The sequence below is a fragment of the Erithacus rubecula genome, assembly GCF_903797595.1.
Source record: "Erithacus rubecula genome assembly, chromosome: 2".
In the NCBI taxonomy this organism is placed as follows: domain Eukaryota; kingdom Metazoa; phylum Chordata; class Aves; order Passeriformes; family Muscicapidae; genus Erithacus; species Erithacus rubecula.
Window position 1 is genome coordinate 65,231,524 of NC_136685.1, and position 15,969 is coordinate 65,247,492.

At 34.3% G+C, this 15,969-nt stretch overlaps 1 protein-coding gene across 5 annotated transcripts in view; it reads right to left on the reverse strand.

The window, feature by feature from the left end:
- The window catches only part of FMN2 (formin 2), a 154,975-nt gene that overhangs the window by 48,144 nt on the left and 90,862 nt on the right, over nucleotides 1-15,969 (reverse strand). For all 5 annotated transcript variants that reach the window (XM_079330079.1, XM_079330078.1, XM_079330077.1 and 2 more), the window contains 6 exons: nucleotides 13,664-13,755; nucleotides 13,406-13,535; nucleotides 12,331-12,477; nucleotides 10,437-10,496; nucleotides 10,136-10,256; nucleotides 39-131 (listed from right to left, as the gene is read on the reverse strand). In XM_079330079.1, coding sequence (XP_079186205.1) covers nucleotides 39-131; nucleotides 10,136-10,256; nucleotides 10,437-10,496; nucleotides 12,331-12,477; nucleotides 13,406-13,535; nucleotides 13,664-13,755 — 643 coding nt within the window. The remainder of the gene's footprint in view (nucleotides 1-38; nucleotides 132-10,135; nucleotides 10,257-10,436; nucleotides 10,497-12,330; nucleotides 12,478-13,405; nucleotides 13,536-13,663; nucleotides 13,756-15,969) is intronic.

Here is a 15,969-nt window from a genome sequence, read left to right on the forward strand (position 1 = left end):
AATGTCATGAAAAGGTTAAGTGACGTTTCATTATTTACCTTGACTAATGAATTGCTCCATGTTGTCTTTGAAGGGCTGTAGGTGCTCTTCTAGTGATAGCTGATAAACTTTTGCTGCTTCTGTCTCACATGCTGAAATTGAAGTAACAGATTAGTTCAGGATGACACATCATAGCATGGATCTGCACACTCCAATAAAAGACATTTTAACTCATATCCAGTGAAAATGCTGGAATATGTGCCTTAAACACACTACAAGTGCACTACAATAACAGAACCAGGAACATTCATGTTCCCAATTATATATTTTTTAATGCAGAAAATTTGTGGTCAGCATGTGAATCTAAATAAGTGCTAGCAAAAATTAACAAAAGCATTCAATCATTTTGAGGGAGAAAGACAAATTTAAGGGACAGAACTGTATGGAAACAATATTAAAAACTCAGATTCCAGGCTGTGTTGATATACCTGGCCCCAGGAAATAGTGCCTGAATCAAAATAAAGTTCAGATGACAAACCTGTACCAAATACCTTAATTTAGGAAGTTAAGGAAGATGAGGGCTTGATACTTGATAAAACCACAGATGTAGTAAAGAATTTTGCAATGTTCAAAAGTAAGAGTACCAAAGGATTAAAGTGAAAGATTTTAAGAGTACACTACTCATGGCTTGTACTCTGTGAGAGAACTTGAACAAGAACAGCTTGCTTCTTATTGGACTGAAAACCAAGACATGGAATTTGGAGCCTAAAGCAGCTCTGACACTAGAATTATTTGTGAGTAAAGTGGTACCATCATACTTCCACCAAGTATCCAAGATAATTTAATTTGAGTCAGGAGAAGACCTAAGACTATTATTTCAGGTGAATGTTAAACTCCAGTTTCCACTATAAGGGAAATCTCTTTAAGATGTGAAAAGTTCCTGTCATTCAACAGAAATGAATCCTGCTTGATTCTGCCCACAATTTCCAGTTCAAGTACACACATTCCAAAACACGTATTTCCTTGCTTACCCTCCAGGGTTTCTTTAGGGAAAAAAATTATTACTATATCCTTAAAGACAGAAAACCTGCTAAAGGTTTAAAAAACATTTTGAGGTAGCATAAATCCTAATATTTGGGTATTTAGGGTAATGCTGAGGTAGCAGCATTATCCTAATATTTAAAATGCAAATATCCAAAAAGCAGAATGACTCACATAACTGGGAACTCTACATGACTGATGTAAAACCAGGGTGATAATTTTATTTTTTTTTTATTTTTAAGCTAAGAACAAAGTAGAAATAATAACAGCAGACATTTAGAGGAAAGATACACATGAATATGTCTACTTTGACAGGTAACCTACTTATGAAGCAATATTAAATTTTTTTAAAAAAATTAACACACCCCTGCACCCTCAACATAGTCATATAATATGTAATTATATAATGGGAAGCCTGTAGTTCTAAAAAAAATGTTAGTCTACACATGTAAAATAGGAGTGGGGATTGAAATGACCATAGATTTTCTTACAACATATGACAGAAGAAGAAACAGAGGACCTGTGTACTATTCTGCAAAGGGAAATGTTCTGATGGCAATATATTGAATTTAGATTATTCTTTTCTCTTATGAAGAAATGTGCATCAGAGCTCAAAGAGGCAATAGAACCTACCATAACATTTTATATCACCAAAGTTCTATACCTTTATTAAGAATATGGATTAAATATTTTTCAGAGCAGTACAGCACTATACTCTCTTGAACGTCTGCAGCTTAGTTGAACCACTGATCTCTCAGCCAGTGTGAAAGAAATATATTGTGAAGACTCATAAACATCAAAAATCTTAGCCTATACCCATTTTAACAAAATATGCATATTAATCATAAAAATGAAATGTCTTTTCCTTAACTGTTCAGATGCTGGAAGCTCTCCCATAATTGACTTATTTGTGCACATATGTGTGGTGTGGGTAAAGGTGTGCATTTAACCATAGCTTTGTTTGTCCAGTTTTTGGTGGAATATTTTTTGTTTTTTCTGCCCAAACTCCTTTCTCTGTGAAAAAATTTATCTCAATGATGTTCAGAAGAATAAGTTCAGGTCCATTTTCACCTTATTCCTGAATTCCAAACACTGTGCAAATAATTTAAAATCAAAAAGAAAACAATTCCTTTCTCTCGAGAGTAAATAAATTGTATGTAGCATTCAGACTTTACAAATTAAAAAAAATCCAGTCATTATTACCATAATAATGATTATTATTATTGTTAAAACAAACTAGTTCATCAGTTGCTTTCTACATTAAAGAATTAAGAGGCCTGTAAGCTCTTCCTAAGTTTCTCAATTCTCCAAATCACCAAGACTGGAATTGAAGTGTCCCTGTACAACCCATTGGATATAGTACTCATTTATTACTTCTGTAATTTGTCACTGGACTATAAAGCCCCACTATTCATATGAGCCATTGCTATTTCTCATTTTAACTGAAGAAGTGAATACCAGCTCCCAGTATTTCTGCCCAAATGAAGAAATAAGATACTGAGTTAAATGCTTGTATCAGAAGGGTATTTAATAACTTCTAAGCAACATGGAGAAAAAACACTGAGGAAAAAAAAAGAGCATGAGAGAATGCAAATAGCCCTTACTTTTTTTTCCCCCCCTCAGCTTCATATTTAAACACATTTATCTCCATGAAACTGCTCAGCTAAACATCCCAAATATCAAAGAAATAGATTGGTAAAGGAGATCTGCTGTGACGACTTTGTAAAAGTTTTGTCTAAAGCAAAACTTGTCAGATTATTCTTAACTGACTTGAAACTTGGTTTTAAGTTCCCTATTCTCATGTTTAGTTATTCTCTCATTTTAGCAGGTATGCATACAATTGAAAAATTTAGCATATTTTTGCTTATAAGTCAAAAAGTTAGCATATTTTTAAAACTCCATTTACTTCAAGCAGATATTAAATTTTCTTATAGTGAAAGAATTAAAAGGTATTCAAGGCACCACAAATGAAACTCATATAGGCAGTCACAAAAGCCAAGCACTAGGCAGAAACTTATCTCACAAGACTGAATTGCCCAAACAGGAATAAAGATACTTTTTGTTGCTTTGAAGCAAGGAGAAGGTTTCAGTATTCTCTAGACCCAAATCATGCACTTGAGATCTTCCAAAGATCTCAGATCCTAAGCAGAAGTTGGCAGGGGCAGAGACACCTTTTCTCCAGCCCTCTAAATCAATTTTAACATAAAAGCAATATATAAACAATGGAAAGAACTGATAATACATCTAATTTCATCTCCTCTCAAGATTGTATGCCACAGAGAGCTATATGTCACTTTTCACAGAAGAAATCAAAGTGGATTCTTGTGGGAAATTCAAACTGGTACATTTTGCCCATACATACACAGGTGTCTCAAATGCTCCTGATCTGGAAATTGATGTGAAAATCTGTGCTCAAAACCAGTTTAGAGATTTAAACAAATTGCAATTCCAGCTGTATCCAGTATCTCAAGAATTCATCTCATTCTCTATTTCTGTGTTAAAATAGAATTGCATTTTGCAAGTTTGTGTCAGCTTACTCATTCTATTTTTTTCTTTTTCTTTTAATTTCAGGTAAATTTACAAAAAACCCAAGTTTCACAACAGCCAATATCATTTAAGGGACATCTATATGGAAAAGGAAAGTGACAAAACAATCTATGCTTTGCACTAATATTTTCAGTAAGTGATTCTAGTAAGTGATGTAAAATGCATTCAGTCCCATTATCATCAATAGTTTACCTTTCCAAAAAGGAAAAAAAAAAAGTTTTCAAAATTCAGAATATCTATGTTTTTAATGCACATTTTCCAGCTGGTTCTGTTGGATGCTAAATTTTAGGCCCTAGAAGCACAAATCTCTTCTAAATATGAAAGATCTTAATTTGAACAAAATGGGTGAGGAGATGACCAGCTGCTCCTCAGGCTACATTTTCTTTGGCCAGGATAGCAATGGACAACCAGATTTTTCTTTTCAAACCGCCAAAATATAAACACTAAATGAAAAATAAAAACAAACAAACAAAAGCCCCAACCCATAAAAAAAAAAAAAAAAGCAAGCAAGCAGACTGATAAATGATCTTGTATGAGTAATTAACAGATCCATTAAGCTGTTTTTGTTAACTAATTTAAAAATTACATATCTATAGAAGTCTGCTGGAAGTCAGGTGGATTTTCAAGATTAAGATATTTGAGAGCACACCTTTAATTGAGACTTGATAGACTGCATGCCTTTAAGCCTTTATGGAAGCTTTGAAATTATGTCCTTAATTTTCTGAGGTTCTGAGTACTCGGACTTCCACAGGAGATGTGCCTGTGCCCTACTTGTCTGAAGCCTATAGAACAACATAATCACTGCTTTCTGGATTCCTTACCACTGCAACCTGTGACTTTAAAAGAAAGTTTAGACTTTATCAAAGGAAACAATGCTGGCCTCATCAAAAGAAACTCTGATGAACCCAGCCACAAATACAGAAAGGGCTCTTAATTTTCTTTTATTTATTTTTTTTTGAATTGTAATGACTTACACTAAGAGCTGCTGAGTCTTCAAGGGATTCCATAGACAGCTCCTTGTTTGGAGTTTTAAGGACAGTAAAACATGACTCACAGATTGACTGAAAGCCTGACTTTAGTTTACATCTGGTTTAGGTTTAGGAATCTGCATGCAGCAAAGCTGCAGCAATTAACCCTTTCAGAGATAACTGAACAAACAGAATTTGTGGATGCACAGTTGCTAATGAGCAGGCAAATGCAAAGATTTAATTTAGTTAAAACAATACTAGTTTCTGTAAAGGTAGCCTATACAGACAACTGGAGGGCTGACCCAAAGCACTACTGCTGCTGCTATATTATTTTGCTACTAATTACCTTAAGGGATTTAGCATTTTTTTTATTAGACTGAAGGGATTTTTCATCAGAACATGGATCTATGGATCACAGAGGAAAAATAAAAGATCTATTTTTTAATTGGGAACCATCTTCACTCACATTTATATCAAAACTATTGACAGAGAGTGACAAAATCACAAACATTTCAAATTGTCTTAGAACAGAATGTTTTTGACAATGCAATGAATTCAAACTCCAAAGAATACAGTTTTCTCATTTCAAATCTTTCAACTCTAGCTCCATCTTCTCTTGAAACATCAGTGTACAAGCACATTAAAAAAACACTTTTTGGGAAATCTCTTAGGATACACTTTATTTCACCAAACTTTAGCTTTTTAAAAGACAGATCACCAGATTAGGCTCAAGGCCTTTCCCTAACTGGAAAATCTATCAATCCTTAGATTGTCCCTCTCCTCCTTTAGAAGGGGACAATCAAATTTAGAGGAGCAGTCCTTTCCCTGTCTTCCATCTGAAGTGGGGCCTTCAATGGCTTAAGGCTGCTCAAGTTTGTTAATTGAAGTTGTGATTAATACCACTTGTGCTTCTGATCAAGAAGTGGCATTGAAATGATGCCAGAGTCTTAGATCCATATTCAGAACTGTGATGGAATACAGTCTTCAGAATATGGAAAGATACAAGATACAATGTGTATGTGCATGTGTGAGAGAGGGGCAAATAGAATGTTGCATTTTAAAAAAAATTAATCTGAAAACATTAATATTACTTATTAAATAACAAATAGTGGATGCAATCGTATTTTGCAAGGTAATTCCTGCACCCTAGACACAGATTTGACAACGAAGAGGAAAATTCCATCTCAAACTACAGCTTGATTGAACTCTCAGGGCTGGGAACTCTTTCAGGGTATGGAGGGTAACCTGCACTGAGGCCAGAGGAATGATTAGCAAAGCCTATTGCTGTCTGAACTCTCTCAGTGGCACACTGACACCATCAAAATACAACTCTTAAAAGCCTTTTTACTGCACAAGATGGTCCTTCCAGTGCTCTTATTCACACAGCAGGTGTTAAACAAGAGAGCACATCACAGCTCTATAAGTAGCAGGTTGAAACTGAATAGGCAACTTTAGGTAACTGCAACAAGCACTGAAAAAAATAGGGAATGTGTATATTTCCAAGATACTCTGGGGCTTTTCTTGGAACATACTTTTAAAATACAAAATGTTCTGCAAATGCTTAACACTTTATAAACATTCTCAGTCACATTTATTCCAGATCAGGGAGCTGTACTGGGCCACACAGCCTAGCTTCTTTTGGATGGAGAATTTTCAGTGAGTTGTAAACACTCAGAATAGGAAAAGAAAGCATCGCTACAAGAATAATATTTAATTATCATAATTATTGCTTGTAGTCAGTTTCCAATCAAATATATTAAATATGACATTATGACATATAAACAAGTACTGACTTCAACTCAATTTCATAGCAATCTTCACTTCATTGTACTATTAATCTCTTGTACTAGTCAGATTTACTTTCTGCCTGACATTGTTTCTAATTCCCTTTTAGCCGAGCTTCAGTGAAAGTTTTGCAATACGTGACAAGTGATGAATTAGTTTCTGATTAGCAAGAATAAACTTAATGTTGTAAAGCTAGAATGCTAATGTGTAGCCAAAGAATAGCTTCTAAGCATTTTTAACTTGCCATAATTCTGTAACTCTCAATGCCATTCTTGTGTTCTAGTTCTTTCCTAAACTAAATACATCTTGTAGAATTTCAACCACGTCCATTGTGGATTTGGACCATAAATCCAACATTTTCCTAAACCAAAACTGTATCTTAAGACAATGTCAGAGCAAAGAGGTTTAGAGACTTTTTCAATTTAATGCACATCTTCCACATCTTTCTGCTCTACCTGGAGCACTCTGAAGAGTCTAGAAAATAACAGAGATCCTAATCAGTGAGAGTCACACTCTGCTCCTGTGACCCTGGATGCCAAATTTTCTTTACATGGTGAGTTAAGTCATGTGGCCAGTGCTAAAGTTTCTTCTGTGGAATGACATAGGAACAGAAGTCATTGCTTGGCATGACTGCATCAAGGAACATTGCTGACAGCCAGGAGAGATCAAAAGCAGATCAAGTTGCTTAACAAACTATATGTCACTGAAGTCAAAAAGGCTAAAGTGGGAATCCTGGAGAGCTGTGAAATCTAGGAGCAACAGATGGAGCCAAACTTACTTGATTTGTTAGTAAGAGGATCTACCTGTTCTTTGCTCTTCTATCTTACAAAAAAATAAAACTCTGGTATATAAATTTTATCCTTTGGACCTGTATTATTTAAAAACCCCAAATTTCTATCTTATTCATCTTGGAACAGGCACATGGCTTACTTCTAAAAGCCTTTGGGACTTGCACATTTAATCTGAAATACTAGAAGAGATTTTCTAAAATTTTATAAACTGCCAAGGCATAACGTTTATAAACACCTGAAAATGGACAAGAGCCTTGGTAGTCAAAAGCAAAGAAAACACAGGAGTTCAAACTTCCCAAGTCCTTTTTCTTTCTAACCAGTCAGAATAACTCTAACACTAATATAAACTCAAAATCCAAATTGTTAAATAGCACATTAAAAATTATTTTACAGAATCATGAAGATTATTTATATCTGCATGCCTCTGTGTATACTACTGACATCTTTAGATGGAAAAATACAGCAGTATTAAAATGAACTGCTATTTTTTAGGCTATGAAACTTTTTTTAATACCTGTCCTCTAATTTGTGGGTATTCTGTTGGGTTTTTAAAAATTATACGAAGAATCTTTCTGGAACAAAATTTAGCTTTGAATAATGATCATGGAAAGTTTTCTAAGACAGGAATAAAATATCTGCAGAAGATTATTTTCCTGGGTGAACCAATACTTCCTTCCCACACTGAAATAAGCATGATCTCACTGCATGGATTTCAGCATATTTGAAGTTAACAAGAACAGAATAAACTGTAACTACTTTAGACTGTTATACTGCCTGTATTAGTATTATCTACAAGTCTCAGTTTCTCAGTGACAAAGTGAACAAATCAAACATCCACCCTCACCAAATGTTGAAATCTGTCATCCAATTACTGATGAATACAAGTCCAAGGTTACAGTCCACATCTCAGTATAAAATTCTAATATATTCTGGACATTTATTTCTGTGCCTTTAAAGTCAGTGTTTCCCAGGAATAATCAATACTCATTTACTTGCACTGACTTCAAAAGAATAAGTTCATATTTAGAACTTTGTCAGACATTTGATAAGGCACATACTAGCTCTAGTAACTTAAGATTCCACATGTTCTTTTGTAAATCTGGTAGCATATATATAGTAAACACAGAGAAAAAAAAGGCCTTTGAAGTAATTTTACATATTCTGTTAAAATTTGCGCTCTATTTAGAAATTATTTTCATTGAGACAGGGTATTCTATCTCACTGAAATCATTACAACAACTAAGCAACCAGAACACACAGAACTTTTAAAGTATTACTAAATTTTACTACTACTGCTCTTGTGGTCATAAAATCTTTTAACACAGATGGTATTTAATTTATTTTGACACTTTCCTTTGAAAAAGAAAGTCAACACAAAGCATTTTGCTTATCTGAAGACTATTAAGAAGTCATGACTGATATTGCAATCTGGTGTTGAAATTGTCACTTCATATTCAGGATAAGATGAAGCTGCTGATGCTGTCCCCAAAAAAGTTTGTACCAAATGTAATAGGGAAAGAGCAATGGTGTTTGGAGTTATTCTTCAGTTTCATTAACTACAGAAAAGACCGACAGCAATCTTGAGCCTAAGGGCTGGATTGGAAGCACAGAAATAATTCAACTACAATCTGAAGGCAGATCGAAGCGTGTAATTTCCATTTTTACAGAACCCCTGCTTTGATCACTGCACAGTGTGGATTTACTCTACCAGAGATTGTCTACGTGCAAATTTCAACCTTGATGTGAAAATATTCAACCATTCATGAACAAAATCCCATATTGGTGAATTTATAAGGAATAAAATCTGCTCCCTTGAATATTTATTAACATGCATCTGAATTCAAATATATTTTTCAATAACACCGAAGTATCTTGTTTCTACATGTGCAAGCTTTGATATCAGCTCTGAGACTATCTGGAAGTTGCAAGAAGCATAAAAACAAGTTTTTATGTCTGAATTCTGAGATTTTTGCCCCCTAGATTGTTCAGGAGCAGTAAATGGATGATACTACTGTTCACTCCTCAGTGTCACACTGAGAGACTTTAATAAAATTTTAAATACTAAAAATACTAAATACTGGCAATATTCAAAATATTTAAAATATTTTAAAAAATATCAAAACAGAAAGTTTTATAGGAGAAAGAAGAGAAGGTCAGATATCATTTAGTAACCATGCTATGTTTTTGTTGTAATAGAAAACCTCCCATTCTAGGTTGTTCAGGGATTAATGGATTACCAAACCATTCCTAGGTCTCTAGAGGCATGGCATGTAAAAGCAGCAAGGCAACAGTAATATCACTCCTTGATTTGTATCTCTCCTCCAAAGATTTAGCACAGTAATGTAAGTGACCAGTCTAGCAGAGACTTTTTTGCAAAAATATTGAAGATCATGGATCATTTTTTTGCTTCCATTTCTCTTGCTTAACAAATTTAGTGCTTAGATGCCCATGATAAATGTTCTTCACTAAAGTCTAGAAAATGCATCTTAATCTTGCCGAATTCATTTAAAGATGATGTTGCATAAGAGGAGAAAAAAATACTTCCTTTCCATATTACTGTTCAGTAAAGTCCAGATATTTGAAGTGTCTTTAACAATGTCATACATATTATTTTATCTGATAGACAGTATTTAGATATAAACATTTTTTTTTTTTTTTAAATCATGGACATGGTTCAACTATTTCCAGTGTTTTTTATGTTTTTATGGTCAAAGACTTGAGATCACCTTGCCAAAAGGGAAAATTAAATAAGTTTTTTTGGTTTGGTTTTGAAACAAACTGTTTCAAAACTAACTGTTTTGATGCTGTATAATTAAAAAACCTCTTACAGGTTATCGGTAGAAAACTATGGATTATGGCATAAATGGTGATAGAAAAGCAAACTGAAGAAACAAACAAGTAATTAAGAAATCTAAAATACACAACTATTTTCTACAGTATCATCTAATTTCTCAGAATGATACAAAAAAGACTATAAGAGACATAATTGTAACATAAAATTAGCACTTAATCTGGGTTCAGTACCTCGCAAATCTTTCTTCATTTTGCGGAGATCTTTTTGAAAATCATCAAACTTCAGTTGTGAAGCCTGGAAGAGATCTTGTGGATCCGGAAGAGGAAAGATACACTGTTCTCTTCCAGCATCCTGACAAAAACATAAATTAACAGTTACAGAGTGCTCATTATGTCTTCTCTGTACTAAAATATATAACAGAGCACAGAGAATATTTATACATATTTCTGCATCTTGCCTGAAGAAAAGCAAATTTAGTAATTTGGGTTGCTTATTCTGAAATTAAAAGAGTTAATTTTAATTTTCACTCACCTCATCAAAATTACGCAAATAATATGAGACAATGTATGATAGAAGGCTTCTGCTGTTGTCCTGTATAGAAGAGGATAGAATTTGCTGTGTTACTGAAACTCACATTAAAAAAAAAAAAATCAGAAAAGATAATTCAGATAAATGAGATATTTAGTGTATAAAAATACTTTGCTGCTTTGATCCCTTCACTAAAAATAAATTAAATTTTAAAAAAAGCAAAACCAAAAACTGAAACACAGAAAAAACCCCACCCAAATAAAAAAACAAAAATCAAAAAACAAACACCTAGAAGTTCCATTTAATCATGAAATAAAATTAAGAAAGAGAAAACACTAATGTAACACACTCCAAACCCTGACATTCTGAAATTTCCCAAGAAAAAGAAGAGAGATTGTTTCTGGGTTCATGTGTACTAGTTTGTTTGCAGCACTTCAATATAACCAAAGCGAAGTTAAATTAAGCATAGAAAGTTATTTTTATAAATGGAATTTGGGGGACTGGGGGAGGGGATCACTGGGGGTTGAGGGAGCATTTTAATTGCTTCCCTTCTGTAATGCCTCTAATAAAATGGCAGAAGAAAATCTTCTATTTGAAGAGGTTTTCTGACAAAATTAAATTTTCAGGTATTTTCAGAAAAGGATTTCGTAATGACTTTCCTGACTGATAAGTAGCAAATAAATTGAAAATGTATCTTGCAACAGCAAGTTTAATAGTCATAATATTTCCAGCAAATTACACACTGAAGTCTTGAGTAAACTAAAGTAAACCAAATTTAAAGTAAACTAAATTTAGTCTAAAATTTCCTGCTGAGCAGAGCTGTGAGACTGGTGATGTGTTGGATCTAGAGTCAATTTGAAGGTGCAGCTAGAGCAAGCTGTCCTAAACATGTACTGGAGTGTCATTCATGTCACTGCTCCCTTGGTTTACCAAAGAAACCAGCATGCAAGAAGAAAGTTCCTCCAGCAATTGAAAAGGGCAAATGGCAGGCATGCTCTCTCAGCTCAGGGTCTGCTCACATGACCTAAGCTAAAAAATGCATATTTAGTGAGGGACCAAGAAGAGAAACCAGCTCTTTTTTTTCTGCCATTTGCAGAATTGAAGATCCTGACAGTGACTCACCAGACAGATGTAGGAACAAATTTTAAGGATCAGGAATTATTTCTATAGTCTGTCACATTCTGATAAAGTTTTTCATTAGCCATAGAAACTCTAAGATTATTGTTTCCTTGTAAACAAAAGCAGATATTTGAATGCAAGCCCAAAATTATTAACTAAAGCCAAAATGTGCTGCTAACACAAATTACAGTTTAGCATTGAGCAAGAAAAGCCATCACTGATCCTTCTCTTTACTGAGATGACTAAACTAGACAAATCTTGAATCAAGAAGTCCTTTACTCAGGTGACTGCATGTACCCATGTCAAATAAAAACTCTGTAATCATGGTGTACATAAAGAACTAGTTTTGGGTTACCCCAAATGCTCTGGATACCCATTCAATCATTTTCAGGAGTGACCTTTTTCCCCTGACAAATATTTTGCATCAACACGGAACTCTTTCCACTTCCCTGATGAAGTTCTAACAGTTAGATCATAGTTTGCTTCTAATTGCAAGAAAATTTGGAATTATGAAGTGTACTGAAAGTCAAATGTACATCAGACTAAAACATAATTGTAGGTGTTTTTGTTTGCACAGTAGTGAAAAGAGATGGTTAATTTTCATAATTTTACAGAAATACAAACTCTAGAAACTCTAGAAGTGTGATCAGATAAGAATAATAACAAAAGAAGTCCCTTCTACATTCCTTCATGAGCTTCACACTATTTATTCAGAACCAAAGTAATTTTCTGAGAATTTGACCTTCTCAGACCTTCAGGAAGTCTTGAACCAACTTACACTGCTCTTGACATCTTTCAGTTTTGGCAGGATATCCAGCCCAAACCCATCAGCCTGTCCTCGTGTCCTGTTTCCACCATTCATGTAATTCCCAAAGGCAAGAACCAAACCCAGAACCCGCATAACTCCTGATTCATTCTTCAATGTCTAAAATAAAGAGGGGGAAAAAAATTCTGTTCAAAGTTCCATTAATATTTATAGTTAATGAGCAGATTTGCTGATGTTGTGTTTAGAAATAATACTTGTATAAAGACTCGGATAAAGGAAGCTACCTTCTACTGCAACACGTAGAAGCAGAATAATGTCAATATGTAATTTTTTTTATGAATGGAGAATGTTGTCTCCAAGATGGATACTTGGAAAAACTAACAGAAAATCTGTACAGTATTACTAGATGTGACCTGTTAGAAAAACAAAATAGCAATCCTTAACTGATACTGACATGGTGAATAGTATTTTTAATTTCACAGAAAATTCATCAAGAAGTTCATAAAATACTCAGATCAAACAATTAAAACATTTAATAAAATAAAAGGTACTACACAGTAAAACATAAAACAGTTGAAACAGTTTTAAGTTATTAAAATATTGATAAAACCTGCATTTTAAAGCTACACATTTGTTTTTCATGGAACTGCAAAATTCCAGGAATCTCTTCTGACTAGATAAGACATTGCTATCACTACCTGATTTTAGATATCAGAGATATTATTAAGTTTCCCATTTCTCAAGTCTAAGCAAAGACAAGGTTAGCTGAAGTGGCATTCCTCAGAAAAAGAGTGATAACAGTGACTGTGAAGAGGGAAGATTTTGCATTAACAAAAGCAGAAAGTGCATTGTTTTCCAGAGACTGCTACACATAGATGGCAAAAGCATTATATAATTCAGTAGGCAAAACTAATATTAAAATTCACTTTGACGTTTAAGTGCAATCATAAAATGTTCTATTTTGCTATCCTTCAGATTTCAATGAGTACTTTAAGTAAATAAAGAGCAAACTTTTGAAATATGAGTAAAGCTGAACAAGATTAAAAATCAGAAGTTTAGATGTATTTTTCCACAGAGCACGACCTACCTCGCACAGTTTCTGTAGCAATTCAAGTTTGCGGCGGATTGAGCCAATGCTTTCTGAAAACGTTGATTGGAACAGGATGCAAAACACACGTTCTGAAAAGTTGGGAATCAGTGACAGTTCGTAGAGGAACCTGAAAAAGTGAAAATTCTTTGTGTCACTGTCAGTAGGTACAGGCTTGGGGGGTTTTTATGTATATTTTACTACAGTAGAGAGTTTTCTGAAGTGAGCAAAACTGCTCCATGATAAGTATGTTCTTACTGTTCTGGCTTATCCAAAGACTTGGCGTTTTCTTTTTCCTTGGATGCCTTGCTATGCTTTTCTATTTTTTCTAGTTCATCTGACTGTGCTCTCTGGAATAAAGGAAAAAAAAAAAAATCACAAAATAATGGTTGTGACTAGTCAAGCAGCAGAGATAAATATGCCCTTGTAACAAATCAAATTCATAGATTTTTCTTTTCTTTCTAGCACCTGGTTATGGTGGAACTGTAAGAGTCCACAAAGTGATTTTAAGTATAAATAGATATGATGCAGAATAGGACCTCTTGCAAGTAATAATATTGACTACTAGCAGTCTGCAAAATATTTACTCATTCAGTGATGCACTGAGACAATAACCTTCATTCCCAATTTTGCTCTTTTATGAAGACTTTGAATTGAAAGACTCAAGAGGAGATTTGCATTTCTCTTCACAAATTTGTTGGGTTACATTTGAATGTGATCTGATCTTTAAATATGCATTTAAATAATACATATTTTAAATAAATGAAAACAGTTTTCTATTGTTTACTGCAATTTAAATTTTATATGGGATTTGAAAAAACTCTTCAAAAAACGTATTTGATTTATAATGGAGCTATCATACATATAAAACATGAGAATATTCCATCATTTTTTGGAGCAAAATTATTTTCATTTTTATCTTAATGAGCAAAAAAAAAAAATTACACAAACTGCCTAATTTCTTGAAGAACTCTGTGGATCACTGAAGTCTCTTCTTCAATATTTCAATCAACAGAAATTGAACCTCACTTTTTTCTGTGCTTCAAGCTATGGAAAAATTTATTTTCCAAACTGTAGTACTGGAAAATGGAATGGTATGGAAAAAGATAAAAGTGTAATGAAAATTTCTCCTTCTGACCCTTCTTTTGCCAGTCATAGCAATTTTCAAAAGAGATTCAAAACATGAATCTGCCAAGAGTTAATAAAAAGTGTATCTACCTTTATTCCTTTAAGAAAAAAATTACACTAATTTTTTAACTTTCTTCACCACAGAACTTGAAGACTACAGTGGAAAATTATATTCTGATCACTCAGATAATGGCAAAGAGTAAGATATGCTGCATCTGCATTCTCTCTTGAATGCTTTTGAAGGGTTAGCAGAAGAGGGAGAGAGCTGTTTCAAATCATAATGCCTGTTCCATCAGGAACCTGAAACCAGAAAGTTGGGTTTGGACACTTTGTGAGATTGTTGAACGTCTTCCCATGTGAAAAGAAGGACAATACTGACATGAAATAGAAAGATTAAGAGATTGAAGAGTCACGTATTTCACATATTCTAATATTTAGCCAGTATTTCTGCATGTTCTTCAAAGGTCATCTCTAAGGTTATCTGATCTTATAGATTAAATACATCAACAGATTGGAAATACTGCAAACTATATTTTTTTTTTTTCCCAGCAATCACATTTGTTCTCAACACTAAGAAATTATAATGGTACTACCTGTAACAAAGATTAATAGAATAGCTGAGGTTTGAAGGGATCTCTGGAGACTGTCTAGGGGAACACTGACACAAAGCAGAGGCAGCTAGAGAAGCTTGCTCAGTATCATGTCCTGCCAGGTTTTGAATATCCCCAAGGATGGAGACCTGAGGACTTCTCTAAGGCAACCTGTTCCAATGTTTGGACACCCTTGCAGGAAAAAAAAAAAAAAAAAAAAAAAAAAAAAAAAAAGAAAGAAAAGACAAAAAAAAAAAAGTTTCTATTTAAATGGAAGTTCCAGTGTTTCAAATTCAGGAGGCCCTCTATGTCTTGCCCCTACGTTGGGCATTCCTGAATCTAGATCTGTGTTCTCTACTCCCCCTCCCCAGTCAGGTATTTGTACATAGTGGTAAGATTCCTCTGAGCTTTCTTTTTTCCAGACTGAGCAACCCCAGCTGTCTCTCAGCCCCCTCCTTGTACAACACCTCTCCAAGCCTTCAGCCATCATCATTGCTCTGTGCCAGCCTCGCTCCAACATGTCACTGTCTCTTGCCCTGGAGAGGCCACAGCTGCACACAGCATCCTAAGCCTGGTCCAGATAGTGCTGAGCAGGTCACTTCCCTCAACCTGTTTGGGCCTTCCTTTATCTGCTCCTTTATGCAGCATCAGACCCTTCTCATTTAACAAGGGCTAGGCTAAGGCTCATTTAGCAGTTTTTTAGTTTTAGAATGCTGGCAGTGGCACATTCATAAGATTTAGTTTCCTGAATTCCCTACCCCAGTTTCAGTGTGAGGAAAGAAACAGGGATTCATCCTTCAAAAGTACCTTTCTGTGTAAAGTCAAGGCAGACATAGGACTGTGAAC